The 25284-nt window shown below is 42.9% G+C and overlaps 1 protein-coding gene across 2 annotated transcripts in view; it reads left to right on the top strand.

Annotated features, from left to right (window-relative positions):
* The window catches only part of Eya3 (EYA transcriptional coactivator and phosphatase 3), a 91795-nt gene that overhangs the window by 53231 nt on the left and 13280 nt on the right, over nucleotides 1–25284 (top strand). For both annotated transcript variants that reach the window (XM_052715617.1, XM_052715616.1), the window contains 7 exons: nucleotides 5864–5949; nucleotides 7292–7475; nucleotides 9690–9826; nucleotides 15242–15325; nucleotides 16780–16869; nucleotides 21181–21239; nucleotides 24368–24528. In XM_052715617.1, coding sequence (XP_052571577.1) covers nucleotides 5864–5949; nucleotides 7292–7475; nucleotides 9690–9826; nucleotides 15242–15325; nucleotides 16780–16869; nucleotides 21181–21239; nucleotides 24368–24528 — 801 coding nt within the window. The remainder of the gene's footprint in view (nucleotides 1–5863; nucleotides 5950–7291; nucleotides 7476–9689; nucleotides 9827–15241; nucleotides 15326–16779; nucleotides 16870–21180; nucleotides 21240–24367; nucleotides 24529–25284) is intronic.

Raw genomic sequence — 25284 nt, 5'->3', positions numbered from 1 at the left:
ATGCACTAACATGCACAAATGAGCCTGTGGGGTCCATTCTCACTCAGACCATTGCAACATACACATGCAATAAATTATTGTTAATAATAGTAATGAAACGTTTCTTAAACCAAGATGAAGAGGGGGATCTTTGATTGGTATATAAAATGAATAAAATTTTTTTTCTTAATTTAAATAAACAAAGATGTGGGCACATTGCTACTATATAGGTATCAGGTGTCTATTTTTTTAGATACTCTGTTAAAAGAGCAAGAAATAGGCCGAGCCGGGTGGTGGTGGCGGCGGCGGCGGCGGCGCACGCCTGTAATACCATCACTTGGGAGGCAGAGGCAGGTGGATCTCTGTGAGTTCGAGGCCAGCCTGGGCTACAGAGCGAGTTCCAGGACAGGATCCAAAGCTACACAGAGAAACCCTGTCTAGAAAAACCAAAAAAAAAAAAAAAAAAAAAAAAAAAAAAAAAAAAAAAAAAGCAAAAATATGTGCTCGAACCTGTGTCAGTACACATATGTGAATATTTGAAAGTTAAACATGAATCCTTACTGATTTCTCTAGCTCTAATCCATTATCACATAGATCATTACAGACTCTGTTCATTGCTGATGTAAATCTGTACTCCACCATTTATTGTGTGTGTGTGTTTGTGCACACAAGCGTGTATGAGCATGTGCCCAGCATGCATTTGGAGGTCGGGGGACAGCTTTGGGTATCGGTTCTCCCCTTCCACCATGGAGGTTCTGGGGTTGAAGTCAGGTCCTTAGATTTGGTAGCAGATGCCCTTACCCACTGGGCCATCTCCCCAGTCCTTGTTCAGGAGATAGTACTTTGATTTATTAACCTAGCTTCTTTTTTTTTTTTTGGTTCTTTCGAGACAGGATTTCTCTGTGTACCTTTGGTGTCTGTCCTGGATTTTGCTCTGTAGCCCAGGCTGACCTCGAACTCACAGAGATCCGCCTGGCTCTACCTCCTGAGTGCTGGGATTAAAGGCGTGCGCCACCACCGCCCACCTAACCTAGCTTCTTGAGTGCAGGTTTCTTTTTCTCTTATTTTTTTTTTTTTTAAGTATATTGATACAGTCCAAGCACAGGGAATAGTACTTACATTTAGTAGATAGTGTTTGACAAATGAATGAATGACCTACTTAAGCAGTCAGTTTTAACCAAATATGCAGTTTCTGCTAGCTCCCAAAAGCTTGGAATTGGTTTGAGTTTTTGTTAGGTATTTTGTTAGGTACTGAGAGAATATAACTCTCAAGAGAGTGTCACTGGACTGTCAGCCTCTAACAGAGAAAAAGATTTTGTCCCTTCATACCTAGTGCAAGCAAGACTGAGTCTCATATTTGTTGAGTGTCATCTTTGGTTTGTTTGTTTTGTTTTGTTTTGTTTTTTGAGACAGGATTTCTCTTTGTAGCCCAGGCTTTCCTGGAATTTGAGCTGTAGCCCAGACTGGCCTCAGATTCAGCGATCCTCTTGCCTCTGTCTCCCGAGTGCTGAGATTAAAGGCGTGTGCCACCACCGCCTGGCTGAGCCTCAATTTTTATATGTTGGGTACTTGGCTAGATGCTGAAGATAATAAGATAGCAAAATACGTCTTGGTGGAGCTTACATTTTAGGGGAGGAAATAGAAGTCACAAACAGTAAGAGTTTTGTAAGGGCTCTGAAGGAAGAAAAGGTCCATTACCATGACAGGAAGGGACTCATTTTAACACAGAGAGAGAGAGCATCTCTAAGGGTCTTCCTTAGACATGTTGAGAAGTCATTGTGCTGGGAGGGAGAGGACTGGGGGCGACAGTCCTGGTTGGGGTACCTTTATTGGCCTTAGACCTTTAAGAATTTGTCTTGTTTGAGTAACGTACATAGAGCTATTGTGAGCAAACAAGGTAAGATGACGTGCTTTAAAATTAGAAAAGTGAGGCCGGGCGGTGGTGGCGCACGCCTTTAATCCCAGCGCTCGGGAGGCAGAGCCAGGTGGATCTCTGTGAGTTCGAGGCCAGCCTGGTCTCCAAAGCAAGTTCCAGGAAAGGCGCAAAGCTACACAGAGAAACCCTGTCTCGAAAAACAAAAACAAAAAAAAAAAAAAAAAAGAAAAAGAAAAAATTAGAAAAGTGAGTAAAACCCAAATCCTTTGTATATAGTTTAGGCTGACCTTGAACTTGTATTTAAAATCCTCCTGTCTCTTCCTCCAGAGCATGCTGGGATGCGGGCTAAAACTATAGGAGTGAACCACCATTCCTGACCTTGCACAAGCTTTTTTAAAATGAAAGAGAGACAGCGACAGAGGAATATGCATACAAAGAAAGAGAACAGCTTTCAGGAGTTGGTTCTCTCCTTCCTTCCATTGTGGCTTTCAGAGATCAAATTGAGGTCACCAGGCTTGTACTAATCGAATCGCTGGCCCTGCTCACGCTTCTGTGTGCCATTAGCCCTTGAGGCCGTAGCCCTTTATTTGAGCCATGCTTTTCTCATGGCAGCTCTGCTTGCTGACCTAATAGAACTTGGTTCTTAGAACAGGTGAGGAGCATGTGAAAACAGCAGGCCATTTTAGAGATCTGACAGCATTTCCATGCTTAAATAGGAGGTGTTATTTGAGTTTTATTTGGTTCTCTAAGTTTGTGCTTTCTGTTTCATGTTTCATTGTTCTTTATTACTGTAATATTGTTTATTGAGACCATCATATATGTGTGTAGGATGGTTAGTGCTCTTTTTTTTATTCCTAACTTCTTAGCCATAGTTGTATATAGGGTAAAGCATGTAGTGGTTATGTACATTTTTAGGTAAATTAACTTGGGTTCAGTGATAGTTATAAGAACCTAAAATATGCCACTTAGTTTTTAAGATTGAAGACTACTACATTTCTTTTATTGTTTTTTGGGGCTTGGATCTCATGTGGCCCACACTGGTGAATATGAATTAAATTCACTATGGATATGAGGCTGGCCTTGAATTGATCCTCCTTCCTCCACCTCCCAAGTGTACCATGCTTGATTGATTATTACATTTCTGAAACTACTTTGCCAGAGTACATTCCTCCCATGTGCTAGTGACAGGTATAATTGAGTAAGAGAGTGCTGGGCAGGAGAGGGAAGGAGGAGAATGAACTACACTCCGAGGAAGGGGAGTTGATCTGGAAGTGACTACAGGGAGAGGTGAGTGAGCTCTCTCCCCTCCCACTGAAGTCACTTGTGTTTAGTATCTTCTGCTTCAGGCCTGCCTAGGAGAATATATTGTACTAGGCTTTTTTCTTTTTGGACCACCAACCATCTCCCAAATCATGACATGGAGACATACTATTAGTTGTGAATGCTCAGCCTAGCTTAGGCTTGTTTCTGGCCAGCTCTTTTAACTTAAATTAACCTGTTTCTCTTTGTCTACCTTTTGCCTTGGTGGGGTTTTTTTGTTTTGGTTTGGTTTGGTTTTGGTTTTTCGAGACAGGGTTTCTCTGTAGCTTTGGAGCCTGTCTTGGACTAGCTCTGTAGACCAGGCTGGCCTCGAACTCACAGAGATCCACCTGCCTCTGCCTCCTGAGTGCTGGGATTACAGGCGTGCGCCACCACCGCCCGCTGCCTTGGTGCTTTTTTACCTTTCTTTTCTTCTGTATATCTTACTTTTACCCCTTCTCCGTGTCTGGCTGGCAGATGCCTGGCTTCTGACCCTGACATGTCCCTCTTTCCTCATTCTCTTCTCCTCTCAGTCTTCCTGCCTAGCCCTCTCTCTGTCCAGCTATTGACCATTCAACTCTTTATTAGACCAATCAGGTGTCTTAGGCAGGCAAAGTGAAACAATTGTCACATACCTTTACACAGTTAAAGTAATATTCCACAGCATACACAAATGTAACACATTTTTGGAGGAGGGATTTGAGACAGGGTTTCTCTGTGTAACAGTCCTGGCTGTCCTGGAACTCACTTTGTAGACCAGGCTGGCCTCGAACTCATAGAGATCCACCTGCCTCTGCCTCTTGAGTGCTGGAATTAAAGGTGTGCACCACCACCACCCAGCCTGAATGTAATACTTCTTTACATAATTAAAGTAATATTCCACAACAATATATTGCTTACAGAACCTGGAAACTACCAGAAAGTCTTTTCCCCCAAAATGACTAAAATAGTTTAGGAGTCATCTATCCTGTGTATTACTGGTTGATGCTTCCTCTTAGGAAAATGGAGTAAGCCATAGCAGAGAAGAAAGTGACTATTGATCAGAAGCAAACACCATCTATTATTATTAAATGCATTTTGTTTAGTTGTGTTTAGGAAAAGAAGTCCTTAAAAGCCCTGTAATCGCCCTGGGGCAGAGTGCTGTAGCTTGTCAGTGACTCTGAGGAAAGAGCAGCCGGAGAGAGAGGAGTTGGGAATTCCAGGTGATTATCAACCCCACTGAACACATCATCTGAACTGTTCTCTGGCCGAGCTCTTCGGCAAGCTGAGCTTGTGGCAGGAGCAGTGACTGTTTTTGTCTAGACAGGCTTTCAGCACAGTGCCCTTTGGAAGGGGAGGAACCTGGTTCTGGTCTGGCCTGAGTTCATCCCCCTGAACTTTCTCCCACTCCATCCCTAGTGGAGGTTTTCTTACTGGCTTCCCTGGAGGACTTGGTTGCTGGTCAGTTTGATTCTCTGGTGGTGGCACATTTGGTGAAGGTGACAGCAGTAGGAAATATGTCTCTGTGTTTATGATGAGAAGAGGTCAGAACTGGTGCCTTATTCATAATCCTGATGGCCCTGTCTGCCTGGGAAAGCCCTGTGCTATTGGCTAGCCACTGAAGCCTGGGTTAGTTAGAACCTCATGGGGTCTGTTACAAAAGGACGTAAAACTTAGTCCACATTCCTTAAGACAGAGTCCAGGTAACTCTGATAGAGTCTATTTTTACCTGACAAGATGAGATTTAGATTTAATATTTTCTGAGTTTTTGCAGGTTTACTGATAAAGTCTAAATAACAAATCGTAGTGGTATTTAAAATTTCTTTGTGTGCGTGTGTGTGTACATACATGTATGAATGCCCCAATGCACATGTAAGCATCAGAGGACAACTTGTGGGAACCAGATTTCTCCTTCTACCATGTGGGTCCCAGGACTCGAACTCAGGTCCTCAGTCTCGGCAGCAGGCAGCATTCATTACCTGCTGAGTCATCTTGCTGGCCCTCACAGTGCTTTCTGATCCACATTAATAACCCTTCATTTGGATATAGCAGTTCTAAGCATTTTAGAATTTGGAGAACTATTTCTCAAAGTAAATATGTCACTCCGGAAAGACATAATATGGGACAAATGGCCATAAACAATACCAGAGCAAAGGATTTACCAGCGTTCTCCTGACTCTCAGGTCACTTGCAGGGAAATCATTCTTCAGCTTCTAGAAAAGACTGGCTTAGTTCTGACTTCACTGGTGTGTCAGTGTGAGCTGTGAATTGTGTATTCATCATTCTGGGACTTTGGTCCCAGAAAGAGCGGAGGACTCGAGTTGAAGCAAACATTCCAAGTGTTTGGATTCTAATCCTGTCTCACTGAGCTATGGCATGCAAAAACAAAACAAGTGTTTGCTTTAAAAATTATTAGTGGATTTTATGTGCACGATTTGTCTTATGTCTGTGCAGCATATGTGTGCCTGGTGCCGCAGAAGCCAGAAAGAAGGCCTGTAGTTGCTTATGATTGTGAGTCATCATATAGGTGCTGGGGCTTGAACCCCGGTCTTTTGGAAGAGCAGCCATACTCTTAACTGTTGAGTCATCTCTCCAGCATCCAGCATTTGCCTCTTCAGCCAGTATTCTTTGTCTCCTCGAAGATATGTTCAGTTAAAACAGATTACTTTCCCTGTCTTTAAGCCATTTACCTGTGATCGTTAATGTCTCCTAATACTCTCAATCCTGTAGCTTCAAGCACAAATGCCAGCCTGATATCCTCGTCATCCGCAATTGCCAATATTCCAGCAGCAGCTGTGGCCAGCATCTCAAACCAGGTACCGTGCCCCATCTGTGCATCCTCCTTGATGTGATTCACCTGGCTTGCACTTTGTCTCTTCTTTCCATGGTCAACTTGCCCATTGAAGAAACAACCAGGAATAGTGTAGACTGTTGAGTCCTGGCTGAACACCCTCAGAACTCTCTGGATGCTGTCTCGTTTCTCTTGTTCCGTGCTAATCCTCCCAGGAATATGGTTCTGTCTATAGCATTACCTACTGTGTTTACCCCAAGCCTAATCCTGCCCCCACTAGAATGTGCCCTCCATAAAGGGCAGGGATTTATTTTTCTATTTTTGTTGACTTTTATGTTCCCAGAGCCTAGACAAACCCCTGGCACTCACTTAAAAGGCACTCATAAGCATTGTGGGTGAATAAATACTACCTCCACTCATTCCCTTGTTAATTGTTTGCAATTAGTCTTTTGTTCTTTTCTTTCTGGTTTTTGGTTGTTCAAGACAGGAGTTCCCTGTGTAGCCCTGGCTGTCCTAGAAATCACTTTGTAGACCAGGCTGGCCTCGAACTCACAGAGATCCACCTGCTTCTGCCTCCTGAGTGCTGGGATTAAAGGCGTGTACCACCATGCCCAGCCGTGATTTGGTCTTGATCACTGTTACATTACGTGTGTGCTTAAATGCTCACTGTAGCATCTTCAGAGTTTGTTTTGTTTTGAACATGCTCAGACTTTTCTCGGCAGCAACTGCTATGACCACTGCTGTTTCCACCAGCTGTTTTGGCTACAGTTCACCTACTCTGATCGACTTTCTGTGTCTCACTGTCCCACTCTTGCTGCCTTTGTTCTTTCTTAAGTGCACAGTTACCTTGGGGTTGAGGGGGCGCTGTTTTGTTTTGGGTGGGTGGGTTGTTTTTTTGAAGTAGGGCCTCACTATGTACCCTTCGCTGTCCTGGGATGCGCCATAGTCCAGGCTGGCCTCAAACTTACATTGACCCTCCTGTCTGTCTCCTGTGCTGAGGTCACATGCCACCACAGTGGCCCGGTGTATCTATTGAATTCCTCCCTGTCCTCCATGCAGCCCTGTGCAGGCTCCTTTCTTTCATAGCTTTCCTCTTGGTGGTCTTCTGAGGACAGTGTCCTTAGGTTTTCACATTATAACTTACTTCTGAAGAGTGTTGGACCAAACTCACATTGTCAACTTAGATGATGCATCTGTACTACTCAGGTTTCTGCAGTTTGAAAATCATTGCTTTCTTGGGACTGCTAGGTAGGTAGATAAATAAGAATACAGTGTTTTAGGAAAATAATTAGGACTAATAGGGAAGAGAAAGCCTCTTGTGTTACTACCTCTTGTAATAGTCTTGTTCTCCTCCCTTTGGCCCACAGGACTATCCCACCTATACTATTCTTGGACAGAATCAGTACCAGTCCTGCTACCCCAGCTCCAGCTTTGGAGTCACAGGCCAGACTAACAGTGATGCTGAGAATACCGTATTAGCAGCTACCACATACCAGACCGAGAAGCCTAGTGCTGTGCTACCTGCACCAGCCACACAGAGACTTCCCTCTGGTGAGTACAGAAAGCCAGACTAAGGACACTTCGTCCAACAGGTTTCCAAGTAATGGTAAAAATGGTTTTGTTCTGGGCTAAGTTGCTTTCACTGTGCCATTGGTTTCCCTTTCCAGTTTAAACTTTGCAAACAGACTGTGATGAGAAAGTAGCAAAAAAAAAATCCGTAGCTGCTGAGAGCAGAAAAGTGGTAACAGTGAGAAGATGTGTTTCTGTGCATACTCTGCCCTCCCAGTAAGTGTGACACACTGGACAGGGCTCTTTAGACTAAGGGCGTATTGTTCAAGGTTGCAGGGCTCCAGTTTTAATCCAGGCATGTCTTAGACTGCTGCTAGGAACTCAGCAGGAGATTCTGTCTCTTAAGTGTCTTTAAGAGTCCAAGAACAGCTACAGTCCTTTCCCAACAGTCCTGACATTTGACTGGCAAGTCTAGACACTGCCTGTGAGTGGCACTGGGGCTCGTGGCTCTGCCTGCACTGCCACCAACAGCCCGAGGAGTACCCTTCCACTTAGGGACTTCTCACTTGTGTAAAACCCAATCCCTGGGGCTGGAGAGATGGCTCAGAGGTTAAGAGCACTGACTGTTCTCTCAGAGGTCCTGAGTTCAATTCCCAGCAACCACATGGTGACTAATAACCACCTGTAATGAGATCTGGCGCCCTCTTCTGACCTGCAGGCACAATACTGTATATGTAATAAATAAATCTTAAAAAAACAAAACAAACAAGCAAAAAAAACAATCCTTGACTATACTACAGAATTCTAGAATGAGCCAGAATGAACCAAGTTAGTGAGTAGATGAGAGAAAGTACATGCTTTACAAGTATAAGTATGGGAACTAGAATGCTTGGGAAAGACCACACAGCCCTTGAAGCTGTGGCTCAAGAGAGTTGTACTTTACAATGGCTGCAGATAGGATTTTGTGTCTAAGTTACATTGCTCAAAAAATGCAATTTACAACAAAATTTAAAGAATAAACAGAACTTAAAATTTAATGTTTAAATGTTAAGTAAAAAGGCTGGATGTGGATGTGGTGTCGAACACCTTTGACACTTAGGAGCCTGAGGCGGTTGGATATCTGTGAGTTCTAGGCCAGCCTGGGCTATAGAGTGAGACCATATCTCCAACAAACAAACAAACAAACAAACAAACAAATAAACCCAAAGGTTACAGATTAGTTCTTCCATTTTGGACTAGAGATGACTCCATAGTTAAGCACACTGACTGTTCTTCTAGAGGACCTGGGTTCAATTCCAGGCATCCACATGGAAGCTCACAACTGTCTGGAACTCTAGTAGTTCCAGGGGATCTGATATTCTCTTCAGGCAAAACCCTCATTCATATAAAATAACAATAATTTTTTAAATATAAAGCTGATTTATTTATTTCTCTTAAAAAAATTTTTTTTAGATTTGTTTTATGTCTGTATGTGTTTTGTGTGCCTGTGTGCTTTTCTGCTGCCCTTGAAGGTCAGAAGAAGGCTTTGGGTCCCCTAGAACTGGAGTTACAGGTGGCTCTGAGTTTCCATGTGGGTGCTGGGAACTAAACCCAAGTCTCCTCAAAAGCACCAAGTGCTTTTATCCACTAAGCCATCTCTTAGTCAAGGCCATTTTCTTCATAAATGAAATTGTAAGGTGATTTTTTTCATGAGGTGTATTGTTTAGCTTTAGGAACAAGAGAGGGGGTACTAGTACAATTAAACTTGAGGTCATACATTCTGGCCCTAAATAGACATAATTTGTTGTTTGCTGCCCTTTGGGGATGTCTTTAGGAAGGCAGATACTGTCTCTGTAGGCCAGTGGTTCTCAACATGTCTGTCATAGCCCCTTGGGGTTGTCCAGTGACCCTTTCACAGGGGCTGCCTAAGACCATCAGAAAACAGTTATTTACATTACAATTCACAACAGTAGCAAAATTACAGTTATAAAGTAGCAATGAAAATAATTTTTTGGTTGGGGGTCACCACAGCATGAGGAACTGTATTAAAGGATCACAGCAATGGGAAGGTTGAGAACTACTGATGTAGGCAGATGTTGTCTCTGTAGGCAGTTCTGGTTACTTCAGTCTCCCTGCCAGATTGTGGTGTATGGGGCTTCTCTCTCTTCCCAGGTTCCTTTATTTTAAACCCTGTTTTTTTTATTGCTCCTCATGCCGACCCCTCCCCTTACTGTGATTCTCATAGCCTGTGACTGCTGACGCTTTTCCTTTCAACAGACTCATCTACAAGCCCATCTTTGTCCCAGACTACACCAAATAAAGATGCCGATGATCAGTCCAGGAAGAATATGACTGTCAAGAACCGGGGCAAGAGGAAAGCTGATGCCGGTTCCTCCCAGGACAGCGAATTAGAAGTATGTGAAGAAACTCACTGGAGTTCCATGTTCCGTTTTCCTCACTTCTTGTCAAGTGCATGTCTGGAATTTGCAGAGATAATGTTATTGTATGTTGTATCCACTTGAATTCCTGGGGTGGGGCCTTAATTGACCAAAAGGAAAAAAAAAAGTAAGTAAAAGAAAATCCTTCCATGTGCACAACTTAACTTATATATCCCTTCCAACTGTTTTCACCAAAGCACTGAAAAACCTTTCTGATTCAGGGTAATTTTAACAGAAAGACAAATTCTTCTCCACATGGAGGACAGAAAGAATACACTGCATCTTAGGAGGAAGCCAAGGGAGCTATGAATGATGTCATCCTGTTTCCATTGAAATCACAAAGGAAGTGGGAGGAATAGAGTGAGTGATCTGTGAGACACACAGATCTGGAGACTGCTTGATGAGAGTGCAGGGACCCGTGCTGTGCTGTGGGCACTATGGGCACTTCCTGTGGTCATAGATTTCAGTTATGGTTAGAAAGAATAGAAAAACATACAAAATTCTAATGTTAAGATTGTTACATTACTTTTTTTGTGGTTTTAGTTTTTCTTTGATGTGGTTATTTAAAGTAAAGAGATAAATTTAAATGTGTTCTTTGACACAAGTAAATTGAAACTGCTCTATAGAATCTGTCTTCCTCTTCATTTCTGGGGTGCAAACCCAGTAAGAAATAGGGAAACTGTAGCTAGAGTTTTCCTGCCTGGCCCACAGTCAAGACAAATCTCTCTCACCTGCCAGTCCCACAGCCTCTCAGACCTGATCAAGTAAACACAGAGACTTATATTGCTTACAAACTGTATGGCCGTGGCAGGCTTCTTGCTAACTGTTCTTACAGCTTAAATTAATCCATCTCCATTAATCTACACCTTGCCACGTGGCTCGTGGCTTACTGGCATCTTCACATGCTGCTTGTCATCGTGGCGGCTGGCACTGTCTCTCTCACTCAGCCTTCCACTTCCCAGAATTCTTCTCGTCCTTGTCCTGCCTATACTTCCTCCTGTCTGACTACTGGCCAATCAGTGTTTTATTTACTAACCAATCAGAGCAAAACATTTGCCATACAGAACATCCCACAGCAGGAAACTAACATTCTGATATCATTCTTAGGAAAAATGGACAACTCTCTTTTTTAAAATTTGTATCAAAGAGTATATGATGCAAAACTATACCGTTTTTGCTGGATATAGTACACACCTGTAGTCCCATGAATTCGGAAGGCAGCATCAGGAGATCAAGGTCACCTTTGGCTGCATGAGTTGCCTGAGACTCCACCTAAAGAAAGCTTTTTAAAGGACTTTACTGTTTGTTACAATTTGAAAATTTTTATGTGTATGAGTGATTTTTTTTTCTTTTTTTATGTGTGGGTGTTTTGCCTGCATGTATGTCTGTATACCATGAGCATACCTGGTGTCTACAGAGGGCAGAAGAGGTTGTCTGGTCCCCTGAGACTGGAATTAGAGACAGTTGTGAGCCCACATGGGTGCTAGGAGTCAAAACCTCTACACCAGCAGCCCCAACGTTACCATTTTAAGAGCATAATCCAGTGTTATTAAATTTATTAGCCACCATTTCTGGAACATTTTCGTGTTCGTTTTTCTTTGTTTGAGGCAGTCTTGCTCTTGCCTTGAACTCCTGGGCAATCCTGCCCCATACTCCTAAGTGCTGAGGTGACAGGCATGAGCCCCTCTGCCCTGTGTTCAGAACCTTTTCGTAGTCCTAAACAGCCTGGGTACCTTTTAAACGGTAGCTCCTCATACTCTTTCCCAGCTCATGACAGCAACTGTTCTGCCTCTGCTACTGTGAATTTGCCTGTCTGGATACATCTCACTGTGAACGGACAGTCTGTTTCCATTTGTCAGGCTCATTTCACTAGTGGAATGCTTTGGGGATTCATCTGTTGCAGCATGGATCATAATTTCATTCTTTCAATGGCGTATTGCATCTTGCTTATCTTGTATCTGTTGAAGGACACTTCACTTTTAGACCAATGTGAATAATGAGGCTTTGAGTACTTCATACTATACTTCTTGAGTTCTTTATCCAGAGGAGTGGAAATTGCTAGATCTTATTCTGTGTTCAGCTTTTTGAGGAGTCTCCAGATCTTTTACACTTTTACATTCCTGCCATTAGCCAGATTCTCATCAATGTTTGATATTTCTCCTCTCCCCTTTTTAAATTGTATTTTAGGTGGTGGTGGTGGTGGTGGTGGTGGTGGTGGTGGTGGTGGTGGTGGTGGTGGAGGTGGTGGTGGTGGTGGTGGTGGTGGTGGTGGTGGTGGTGGTGGTGGTGGAGGTGGTGGTGGAGGTGGTGGTGGTGGTGGTGGAGGTGGGGTGGTGGTAGTGGTGGAGGTGGGGTGGAGGTGGTGGTGGTGGTGGAGGTGGTGGAGGTGGTGGTGGGGTGGTGGTGGGGTGGTGGTGGAGGTGGTGGGGTGGTGGTGGAGGTGGTGGTGGTGGTGGTGGTGGTGGTGGTGGTGGTGGTGGTGGTGGAGGTGGTGGTGGTGGTGTAGGTGGTGGTGGTGGTGGTGGTGGTGGTGGTGGTGGTGGTGGTGGTGGAGGTGGGGTGGTGGTGGTGGAGGTGGTGTAGGTGGTGGTGGTGGTGGTGGTGGTGGTGGTGGTGGTGGTGGTGGTGGTGGTGGTGGTGGTGGTGGTGGTTGGTGGTGGTGGTGGAGGTGGTGGTTGGTGGTGGTGGTTGGTGGTGGAGGTGGTGGTGGAGGTGGTGGAGGTGGTGGTGGTGGTGTTGAGACAGGGTCTCTCCTCATTGCTCAGGCTGTCTTGGAACTTACTATGTAAATTAGGCAAGCCTGGAACTCACAGTGATACACCCAGCCCCTCCCCTTTTAAAATGAAAGCTCCCCTGTTGGGTGTAAAGTGACATCTCACTGTAGTTCTTATTTGCATTTCCCTAACGACTAATGATATTAAACATCTTTCCATGACCTGGAGTCCTAAAGCTTTGTAGTGTTTTGAAATTAAAATGCGTGACTCTCCACCTTTGTTCTTTCTCCAGGGTGATTTTGGCTATTTGGAGATCCCATCAGATTCCCTATGAATTTTTCAAGTTTCTTTTCTTTTTTTAAACCTCAGTTTATTTTAAATTGATAATAATTAAGTTCAGTTTCACATAAACACTGTTTTAACTTGAGTTTAACTTTAACACACACTGTGGAGGGGCTGGAGAGGTGGGTTAGGGTCAAGGGTACTTGTTAAGAACCAAGGTTTGGTTCCCAGCACCCACATGGTGGCTCACAGCCGTCCATAACTCTAGTCCCAGGAGACCCGATGCCTTCTTCCAACCTCCAAGAATACCAGGCATGCATATGGTGTTCAGATGTACATTCAGGCAAAACAGCCATACACATAAAATAAAAATAAACCGAAGGAAAGAATTTTAAATAAACAACACAGGAGATTTGGATGTGATTCAGGCTGTAGATAGACTTGGGTGTTGCCATTTTAGCAATATCGTCTTCCCCTCTGTGAATATTTATATTTATGTTTTTCCATTCTCGGCAGTATTTTAGGGTTTTCAGTGTATTGTGCAAATCTTTTATTTCGTTGGTTAAATAATTACTCCTGAGTGTTATTTTCGATGGGATTGATATTTTTTTTTTGTTTTTTGGTTTTTCGAGACAGGGTTTCTCTGTGTAGCTTTGCGCCTCTCCTGGAACTCACTTGGTAGTCCAGACTGGCCTCGAACTCACAGAGATCCGCCTGGCTCTGCCTCCCGAGTGCTGGGATTAAAGGTGTGCGCCACCACCGCCCGGCGGGATTGATTTTTAATCTTTTTTTAAAATCACCCATCGCATTAAAACATCAGGTTTCGTTTTTTTAATGTATTGAAGACATTATACTCCAAGCCTATTGAGATATGTATATATTTTATAAATGAAAAGGCACTGAATTTTTGTCAGATGCATTTTTTGCATCAATTGAGATTATCATGTGTTTTTCCTCTTTTAGTACGTTGCATTGATTAATTTTATGGACTGAATGAACCGTCCTTACATTCTAAGAACTGATCCCACTCAGTCATGATATATAGTTATTTTTATATGTTGGGGAGTTTCACTTGCTACTGTTTGGTTGAGATATGTGCACCGTTTTTCATGGGGGCTTTCCATGATGCTCTGGTCTTGTCTGGTCTTAGAGTAACACTGGCTTCACTGTATGAATTAGAGAGTGTTCCTTCCTTTTCAGTGTGTCTGTGGGAAAATTTAGAAAGAATAATGCTAATTCTTACTTAAATGTCTGCTGTAATTCACCAGTGAGGCCACTGAATCTCAGGCTTTTGGGGGGGGGGGGGTGAGGGGATGTTTTAAATTATTGACGTCATCTCCTTACCAGTGGTAGATTTTACCAAATTTTCTGCTTTTTCTCAAGCCAGTTTAGGTTGTATTGTGTGTTTCTTAGGAATTAAACTATTTTACCTGGTTACCCAACTTGTTGGCACACAGCTGTTGAGAATTCATAGTCTGGGTCCTGGTTTCTCGGAAGTCACAGCATGGTCTGCGCTTGCATTTGTGGTCCTAGTAATTTGAGATGTTTTTCCTCTGTCAGTCTTGGTGAATGTCAGCTCTGTTGATGTTTTCAGAGACCCCATCGTTGCTTTCGTTGGCTTTTCTCTGTTGCCCTGTTCTCTCTTGGTTCTCTCTACTTTCTACATCACTATTGCCTCCCTTTGTAACTGGCTTCAGTGTGCCCTTCTTCTCTAGGCCTTGGATGGATACTGGGGTGTGGCTGTAATTTGAGAGCTTTCTTCTTCTGGGACTGGGGATTGAACCCAGAGCCTTAGCCCTGTAAAACACGAGCTCTTCCCTGAGCTCTTGAGGTTTCTGCTTCCTTTGCCTCCTTCCCTTTGTTATGGATTCTTTATATGTAGCGTTGGTGGGCCACAGCAGTTAACAGTCCCTGTCTCCACTCAGTTCAGGGATTGCAGGCATGCTCCCGTGCCAGCTGCTTTTTTTTTGTTTTTGTTTTTTTTTTTAAATAGGGTCTCTATGGGTATCCCTGGCTAGCCTGGAATTCTCTGTGTAAATCCAGATGGCTTCAAACTCACAGAGATCCCCCTGCCTCTGCTTCCCAAGTGCTGGAATTAAAGGCGTGCTCCCGTGCCAGCTGCTTCCTTCTTTTTTAATGTATGCATTTACATTTAAAATTTCCCTTTCAGCATTGCTCACTGTGTCTCGTAAGTGTTACTATGTTGCATTTATTTACACTATATTAATTACTACCATTCATCTCTAACTTTATTTAGATTTCTTTTTTGGACCATTGATTATCTAAAATTGTGTTACTAAACTCCTACATATTTGTGGATTTTTTATTTTCTTCATTTTATTCCACTGTGGTTGACAGATAACTCATATTTTTGTCTCTCCCTCCCTCCCCCCAGCGGGTATTTCTCTGGGACTTGGATGAAACCATCATCATATTTCATTCCCTTCTTACTGGATCCTATGCTCAGAAGTATGGAAAGGTAATTCAAGTCTTTTGTTGTAATTCCCTCCTCTGGCGAGATGAGCAGCTGACCTAACTCTCCCGACTGTTAAGGTAGAAAATCCTAGCTATTGGCCATTCAGCTTTTTACTAGCTCAATCAGGTGCCTTGGTCTTGTAGCACAGACTGGTCTCGAAATGTCAATTATACTACTGCCTGTAAGCCTCCTAAGTGCTGAGATTACAGGTGTGAGCCACGACCCCTAGAAATAAAGCAGATGTGCTTTTTACAAAATGAATTGTACCAAACAAAATTCAGTATGTTTAATCTGCAATGTAAACATTACTTTAGCAGAAGAATGAGTTGTAAGAAGGTTAGCTCTGTGTATTTCTTTTTTCTCTTAAGACAAAATCTCACTGTGTAGCCTTGGCTGTCCTGGAACTCAGTCCTCCTGCCTCAGCCTCCTGAGTGTAGAACTGTGTTTCTCTACACATCATCTCCAGGATCATGTTTCTTCCTTTCTAGAAATAAATTATAAATTATAAAAATAACTTTGTTGTCTGGCTACTCCCAGTTATCTTGGGTTGCCAGGAATCTCTTCTTTGAGTACTTTTCAGAGCCTGGCCAGTGGACAGAAGCTCCAAAACTACATCCCTAAATCCCTTAGGAAAATACGCTCTAAGTGAAGACTGATGCTACTTTTTTTTTTTTTTTTTTTTTTTTTGTTTTTGTTTTGTTTTTCAAGACAGGGTTTCTCTGTGTAGCTTTGCGCCTTTCCTGGAACTTGCTCTGGAGACCAGGCTGGCCTCGAACTCACAGAGATCCGCCTGGCTCTGCCTCCCGAGTGCTGGGATGAAAGGCGTGCGCCACCACCGCCCGGCTCTGATGCTTCATTTTAAAGCAACCTCATTGGTTGCCCTGCACATACTTTGACTCTGGCCTTCTTTACTTCCTGGCTGGTAGGATTGTTAGGTGTCTAGTGTTCCACGTGTTGTAGGAGCAGAAAAGGGATTGTGCACATTACAGTAGCAGTATTTTAATCATTGTTATAATTTCCCTTTTATGAAAATACTGGTTTCTAAAATTGAAATCTTGACTTTTTTTTTTTTTTTTTTTTTTTTTTTTTGGTTTTTTCGAGACAGGGTTTCTCTGTGTAGCTTTGCGCCTTTTCCTGGAACTCACTTGGTAGCCCAGGCTGGCCTCGAACTCACAGAGATCCGCCTGGCTCTGCCTCCCGAGTGCTGGGATTAAAGGCGTGCGCCACCACCGCCCGGCTGAAATCTTGACATTTTTATTAATAACTGTCCATAGCCTCTGTATTCTGTAATCCCAGGTTCTTATAAATGTGAGTGAAGTTGCATCAGTAAGATTTAAGTACTGTGTGACTGGTATTGTGTTAGACTAGGCTCAGAATAGTTTTGAAATGTCTAAAAGTCAGAACCAGTGCTGTGAGTACTGCATCGAGCACTCTTCTTACTCCTTTTTTTGTTCCAGGACCCAACAGTAGTAATTGGCTCAGGGTTAACAATGGAAGAAATGATTTTTGAAGTGGCTGATACACATCTGTTTTTCAATGACTTAGAGGTAAGTGGTTTAAATTGTTTTTCTGCTTCTGTGAGGTGTTTTGTTCTGTAATTGTTCGTGCCTGGGCTTGATTTAGTAGGTGGGAGATTAGATAAGACGGTGGGAAGGTTATGCTAACAGAACACCACGGGCCTCTGTCTTGGGAAGAACAGTGTCATGGTTATCACCAGATCTCAGTAGAGCTACTTTAGACTTAGTTGATTTTGTTTCGTTTTTTTAGGAGAGTTGGAGACGTGATGTTTTGTCTCATTTTGTTTTGAGACGGGGGTCCCATGTAGATCACACAGGCCTCAAACTCACTGTTGAAGATGACCTTGAACTTGTGATTCTCTTGCCTCTACCTCCTGTGCTAGAATTACAGGTGTGCCACCATGCAGGGGGTTTATGCAGTGTTGGGGGAAGAACAGAGAGAGGGGTTTGTGTGTGTTAGGCAACCATTCTACCAGCTGAGCTAGGCCAAGTTAGAGTTTGTTGGAAGAGTTTAAAAGATACTTTTAAACGTAGATTTTTAAGCACAGGAGTTAATACAAAGAATGGCACTAGGAAAGAAAGTATAAGAAAGGTTTCTCAGAACCTGTCCCCCGAGGCAGGTCTGGTGACACACACCTATCACCCCAGCAATTAGGAGGCTGAGGAAGGAAGATCATGGGTTCAAGACCTGTCTCCAAAAAATAAAATAAAAATTTATATTTGTCTTGGTTACTTTATTCGGGAGTAAAGTACAGGAACACTAATATAAAAGTCAGTGATCTAATATGTTAAATTTAAATAATATATAAAGGGTCTCATCATTTCTACTCATAATTGGTTTTGTTTGTTTTGTTTTGTATGAGCCGACTCACTATGGAGCTCTAGCAGGCCTGAAACTGTAGCCCAGGCTGGCCTTGAACTAACAAGAGCTCCACTTGCCTCTGCCTCCTGAGTGCTGGGATTAAAGGCGTGCGCCAGCATAGCCTGCTACTGCTTCTGCTGCTTTAAAAAAAAAAAAAAAAAAAAAAAAATTCCTTCCTTTTTTCTCTTTTTTTTTTTTTAAAGTGTGTATGGGTGTTTTCTATTCATGTTTGTGTCCAAGCATAAAACGGAGGCCAGAAGAGGCATCAGCTCCCCTGGGACTGGCATTACAACTGCCCTATGGGTTGTGGGAAACAAACCAGCCCCTCTGGAAGAGCAGCTTGGTCTCTGAGCCGTGTCCAGTCCCTATGCCCAGCTTCTTGATTATATCTTGACTATTTAATTTTACCTTTTTTTTTTTTTTGGTTTTTCGAGACAGGGTTTCTCTGTGTAGCTTTGCGCCTTTCCTGGAACTCACTGGTAGCCCAGGCTGGCCTCAAACTCACAGAGATCCGCCTGGCTCTGCCTCCCGAGTGCTGGGATTAAAGGCGTGTGCCACCACCGCCCGGCCTAATTTTACCTTTTTTTTAAAAAAAAAAAAAAAAAAAAAAAAATTACCCTTTTGGTTCCTTCGTCTCTCATTGATAGATGATTACTGTAACTTGTTGCTATTAGATGTTTTTTGGTCCACTTTAATTGACTATTTTTTCTTTTCAATGTAATTTGTCAAAGGTCATTATATGACACAGATCATTTATGCAGTATCATATATGCAGTATAAATATTTTCTTTAAATAATTTGCATGCCTTTTGGAAATCCATAATTTCTTAGTTTTAATGAAGTATCATTTACTATTACATTTTTCTTATATTAAAATGTTTCTGGCTCTTGTTTAAAGTATATTTGCCTACTTTCAACTGGCAAAGATATTCTTCTGTGTTTTCTTATAGAAACTTTTAATATTTTTTGTTTGGTTTTGAATTTTTTGTTTTGTTTTGTTTTGTTTGCTTGTTTTTGGCTTGGAGGTTTTTGAGACAAGGCCTAAGTCTGTAGAACCCAGGATGGCTTTAAACTTAAAATCCTTTTGCCTCAGCTACCTGAGTGCTGCCATTACAGGCATACACTCCCACACCTGGCTCTGACTGTAGCTCTCTACATGTGTATTACCCATGTGTGTGTAAGTGAAGCTCTGTGTACTCACTGTTTTATGATGGGGGCTAGGAGAGTAGAACAAGCGGAGACTACGTGGTGAAAACTCTCGGCTTGGCTTTTCGAGTTTCCCTGAGAAGTGAACATGGTTCAACAGATGACAGGATCCAGAGTGGGAGAAGTGCGGAGTGGGAGTCTTGGGCTGGGAAAGTCATGTCCCATCCCGGGCTTGAGCCATCATCCCTGTTGAAGAGACTGGTGATAGTTGTTCCGGCCAGAGGAGTGGGTACCGGGAAACAGGACAGAAGAGGACAGGGAGCCGGTGTTTTTACTTCATGCCTTTACACGCCACACTGTGTGCTGCATATATTACCTCACTTTTAAAAACAGTAATTCTCAAGTAAAAGAACATCTTACAAACACAAAGTAAGCCTGTTCTTTTTAAATACAGACTGTTCTCCAGCAAATCAGATTATTCTGGCTCTAACTCCAGTGCTCTGACCTAAGCTCTACAATGCTTCCATCTTCCCTCAGCTTCACATGTTGACATGTTGGGACAGCGTAGTTTTTCATCAGATTATTCTGGCTCTAACTCCAGTGCTCTGACCTAAGCTCTACAATGCTTCCATCTTCCCTCAGCTTCACGTGTTGACATGTTGGGACAGCGTAGTTTTTCATCAGTTGAAAACATTAGTTGAAAACCGACTGTGTGGCAATAATTATTCCCAAATTGTATTTGTAATGATTTTCTAGACATAGTCTGCACTCAGGACTGAAAGTACTGGAAGAATTTGACCTGAATGTGTTCCTGCCCCCCAGATCAGTAGTTCTCAACTTTAGGGGGCATAAGAATCCCTGGGGAGTGTCCTAAAATTGGAGATTTTAAGACTTCAGTTCCAGAAGTCCCAGTAAGTCTGTCATGGACCTGAGAAAATGCATTCTTAACCCCTTCCCCAGAGGACTCTGGTATAGGTGCCCTCTGGTGTCAGGGGAAACAGCAGCCAGTTACGCTCCTTCTAGTCTCATTCTACCACTCACCAGTGTAGGACCCTGAGAAAACCGTGTTCCCCCCTTTAGAATACAAGTTCTAGATCTAAGCGTTGACTTGGATGGCCTGTGCTTAGGCTTATAGTGTAGGTAGGCATTTCTGTTCCAGCTCTTCTGTTTTTGTTTTGTTTTTAAGATTTGTGTATTGAATGCTCTATCTGCATGTACACCTGCATGCCAGAAGACGGCATCAGATCTATTATAGATGGTTGTAAGACACCACGTGGTTGCCAGCAATTGAACTCAGGACCTCTGGAAGAGCAGCTGGTTCTCTTCTGATACCATACTTTACCAGCATCTGTTTCATCTACAAAAATTAATTGTATACAATCAGGACAGTGGTGTGTAAGCCTTTAATCTCAGCACTTGGGAGATTGAGGCAGACATCTCTGAGATTGAGGTCAGCTTGGTTTACAGAGTGAATTCCAGGACAGACCAGACTACAAAGAGAAACCCTGTCCTTAAAAAAAAAAAAAATCAAAAAAACAAAACAAAACAAAACAAAAACCAATTAATTGGGTCCATGCTACATAAAGACATTGGATTAGATGAAGATGGTACATTGAGGGCTGGAGACAGGGCTCAGTGATTAAGAACACTCACTGCTCTTCTGAGGACCTGGGTTCAGTTCCCAGCGCCTAGGCCAAGTAGCTCACAACTGCCTGTAACTCTAGACCCAGGAGATCTGACCTCCTTCTTGCTTCTGTTTGTAGTTTGCACATGTACATCTACAGACACACACATACACATAAAAAAATAAATAAATCAGCCGGGCTGTGGTGGGGCACGTCTGTAATCCTAACACTTGGAGGCCGAGGCAGATCTCTGAGTTCGAGGCTAGCCTAGTCTACAGAATGAATTCCAGGACAGCAAGGGCTACACAGAGAAACCTTGTCTCGAAAAAATAAAATAAAATAAATCTTAAATGATGCAGAGGAGGTATAAGTCCTGCAGCCTATGTTATAGTAGAATTTACAGTGTAATAGAGAACATAGAGGCACTGGGCAGTGTGAAGAGGGGCTGTGGTGGTCCCTTCACCTGGGGACATGAACTGTTGTGGGAAGAGCAGAACTGAGTGATGGAACTGTTAAGGGAGGTTTCTTAAAGACGATCTGCTGTATATCAGGTCTTCAAGTCCTTCAACAATGGGGAGGTCCACATGCTAGACAGACTATGAAGTATTGCATCATCCTGCCATTATGTGTGGTCCTTTATAGTGTGTCATGGAGTAATAATACACTTCTGTTCCCTGGAGTGAAATAGTGTATTTTGTCTTCTAACAGGAGTGTGACCAGGTGCATGTGGAAGATGTGGCTTCTGATGACAATGGCCAGGATTTGAGGTGTGGTAAACACAGTGATGCCTTGAACATCAGTACGTCCAGTATGTGCAAAATACGGAGTTCAGAGGAAGAGAAAGATAAAAACGCTCACTGTCTATTGTTAGAAGAGTCAGAAACCAGTGTAATTAACCATGACATTATGAGGCAGTGATATAAAAGTGATGGGAAGCAGAGAAGGAAGAGAAGTGGTAATGATCTGTATAGGGAGCAGGTCACCACCGTTAGAGAGCCTCAGTCGTGTAGCGTTTGACCAAGACCTCAAGAAATATCAGGGAGGGATACTAGATGATGAACCAGCATCTCAGAGTGAAGAGTATACTGCTTGCTGCTGCTGGTTTCCCTTTACCTAGATTTTCTGTCAGGGGAAAGCATGCTTCTAGACTGGGCAGTCCTAATTGCATATAAGCCTCAGGCCTTTTGCTCAGTAATTGTGGAAGTTTGGGGGTGTCAGGAATAACCCTGTGAACAGTAGTCTTAGCTGTCTTATTGCAGTGAGAACCAAGCCAGGGCAGTCCCGTTGGCAGCTCAGTCTCCTCATTCCTCTGTTAGCAACTCTTTCTTCTGGTCTTTTAAAAATAGATAGTATTGCTTACCGTTGCATATATAGATGCATGTGTGCATGCATGCGTGCGTGCATGCATGCTTGTGGAGGTCAGAGAACAACTTTGTGGACTCAGTTCTCTCCTTCTACCTTTACTTAGTATGTGATGATTCATTCGGGTCACCAAGCATGGGTGGAAAGCACGTTTACTTGCTGAGCCATTTCAATGGCCCTGGCCCAGTGCAAGTTCCCAAACATTTAAAGACTTTAGAAGAAAAAACTATCCTATCTTTTCTTTTCTTCTTTTTTTAAGTTTTACTTTTTAAGTATACAGTGTTGCAGGCCAGAAGAGGGCACCAGACATCATTATAGGATGGTTGTGAGTCACCATGTGGTTGCTCAGAATTGAACTCAGGACCTCTGGAAGAGCAATCAGTGCTCTTAACCTCTGAGCCACCTCTCCAGGCCCCCCCTCCTTTTTTAAATCACTTTATTTTTTTATTTTACGTGCATTAGTGTTTTGCCATGGGAAGTTTCCCCTGAAACTAGAGTTACAGACAGTTGTCAGCTGCCATGTGGGTGCTGGGAGTTGAACCTAGGTCCTCTGGTAGAGCAGTCAGTGCTCTTAACTGCTGAGCCATCTCTCCAGCCCTATCTTTTCATGTTAATTTGTTTTAATGTTTTATCCTTTTTCATAGGTAAAATGTTCTTCCCTAAAATTAAGCATTTCATCTATGGCTTGTAGTTTCGTTTTTTTGAGACAAGGTTTCTCTGTGTAGTTTTGGAACCTGTCCTGAATCTCGCTCTGTAGACCAGGCTGGCCTCGAACTCACAGATTCACCTGCCTCTGCCTTCCAAGTTCTGGGATTAAAGGCGTGTAACACCACACGCAGCTCATCTGTAATTCTTAACGGCATAGCAGAGCTAGAGACACCTGTCCATGCAGCACTAAGAAGGAAGCCCTCCCTGCAGAGCAGCAGTCACGCTTGTGTGTTGTGCTTTAACGGCTGAGGCTCCATTTGTCTCTTTAGGAAAGCCTCCTCTCGAGCTATTTATGGCCTGTTTGCTTATACATTTATTTGTTTGTTTGTTTTCTCTTATATGTGTGAATGATCAGATTTCCCATTTTATGTCTTAGCAGCTTTATTTGTTTTACTTTTTTTGAGACAGGGTTTCTCTATGTAGCCCTGGGTGTCCTTGAACTCAGATCCACCTGCCTCTTGCTGGGATTAAAGGCATGTGCTGTTGTAGAATATTATTTTAACTAGGCAAAGGTGTGTTACATTTGTTTATGCTGCAGAATATTAATTCAACTGTGTAAAGGTGTGTTACTTTTGTTTTTGCTACATTTGTTTAGTTATGTAAAGATGTGCTGCATTTGTTTCACCTTGCCTGCCTAAGGTACCTGATTGGTCTAATAAAAAGCAGAATGGCCAGTAGAGGCAGGAAAAGGATAGACTGGCAGACAGAGAGAATAAATAGAGGAGAAATTTAGGCTCAGGAGAAAGAACGAGGAGGAGGAAGAGAACAAAGGAGACACCCCAGGCCAGACAGACAGACATAGAGAAGCAGTGAAAGTAAGATACACAGAAGTAAGGAAGGTAATAAGCCCAAGGCAAAAGGTAGATAAAGAGAAACAGGTTAAGTTAAAAGAGCTGACCACAGAAACATGCCTAAGCTAGGCCAAGCATTCAAAACTAATGAAGTCTGTGTCATGATTTGGGAGCTGGTTGGTGACCAGAATGAAAAAACCTGATACATTTTGGCACCCAATGTGGGGCTTGAACCAACAACCAATATTACGAGTCTCATGCTCAACCAGCTGTACTAGCCAGACATTCAGAACTGTTAATAAGAAGTCCCTGTGTCATGATTTGGGAGCTGGTTGACCAAAAAGAAAAAGCCTGGTACAATATACCACCACATCCTGGCTTCTTGGCAGCTTTTTTAGTATAGAATCTTACACTTAATGTATTGAACCCTATTTTGACATGTTTGGGTTTTTGAAAAAAAAAGTCTAGCCTACACTGCTCTGGAACTTGTTATGTAGCCCATCTGACCTTACATTTATGATCCTCTAAACGGAGTCTCCCAAATGCTGGGATTACAGATGTGAGCCACCATGGCTAGTTCTATTTCTCCTTTTTACAAAGCTGTCTTTATATTTACATAGTTGTATATTCTTTTTTTTCACTCTATAGTATTTGGTCACTAGTGAAAACAGTGTTGTATCTCAGGTCGGCCTCTAGGGAGTGCTGGTGCTTAGGTTGTCTTCCTCTCAGTGGTCACCATCATTCTGTCCTGAGAAGGTAAAGAGAGGCCAGACATGCATGGTGGTTCACACCTGCTGTTCCAGCCCTTGGGAGGTAGAGAAAGGAGGATGGGGAGTGCAAGTCCAGCCTCATCTACCTAGTGAAGTTGAAACCAGCCTAGGCTACATAAAGCTTTTTCTCAAAACAAAAACAACAAATATCTGTGAGAAGACTGTTACAGCATTAGCTTTGTTTATTAGACACAAAGAACAGACCACAGAATCTCAAGCCTGTAGGTATGAATTTTAATTTTTCATTGTCCTCTGTCTTTGCAGCAACTATAGTTTCTCAACAGATGGTTTCAGTGGTTCAGGAGGCAGTGGTGGCCACGGTTCATCGGTGGGCGTTCAGGGAGGTGTGGACTGGATGAGGAAGCTGGCCTTCCGCTATCGAAAAGTGAGAGAAATCTATGACAAGCATAAAAGCAATGTGGGTGGTAAGTGTGGACAGCCAGTCTGAACCTTTTTCTCAATGCTTTCCTGCATTCCTTTCCAAGAGTGCCTTAAATCCCCCTTGCAACTTCTTAGGAATTTATGCCGTGTTAATTCTGTATTAAAAAAAGCAAAACAAACAAACAGATATAATTGAAACCCTTTGGAGAATCTACACCACTGGTGGCCATTAGAATGGAAGATGATGGTGAAAGGCATGAAAGGTCAGAAAAAGACTCAGCAGTTGAGAGTGCTGGCTACTTCTGCAGAGAGCCCAGGTTCAGTCCCCAGCACCCACACAGTGGCTCTCAACTATCTGTAACTCCAGTTCCAATGGATTGATGCCCTCTTCTGACCTCTTCGGGCACCAGGTGTGCATGCTATACATATAGATACATGCAAACAAAGCATACAAATAAAATAAAAATCAATTTAAAAATTAAAATTTAAGCCGGGCAGTGGTGGTGCATGCCTTTAATCCCAGCACTCGGGAGGCAGAGCCAGGCGGATCTCTGTGAGTTCGAGGCCAGCCTGGGCTACCAAGTGAGTTCCAGGAAAGGCTCAAAGCTACACAGAGAAACCCTGTCTCATAAAAACCAAACAAACAAACAAACAAAAATTAAAATTTAAAGAATGGGAACTGATAGTTGAGGCTCTGTACCATTGATGGCTATTAGGATGGGGATTTCAGTAGAAGCACTGCATTCCTAATTCCTCCTAACGTGATGTTGGACCATTAGGCTATTTTTTTTTAAAGATTT

The sequence above is a fragment of the Peromyscus californicus genome, unplaced genomic scaffold, assembly GCF_007827085.1.
Source record: "Peromyscus californicus insignis strain IS unplaced genomic scaffold, ASM782708v3 Scaffold_5__1_contigs__length_169319896, whole genome shotgun sequence".
In the NCBI taxonomy this organism is placed as follows: domain Eukaryota; kingdom Metazoa; phylum Chordata; class Mammalia; order Rodentia; family Cricetidae; genus Peromyscus; species Peromyscus californicus.
This window is presented reverse-complemented; position numbering and strand designations above follow the sequence as displayed.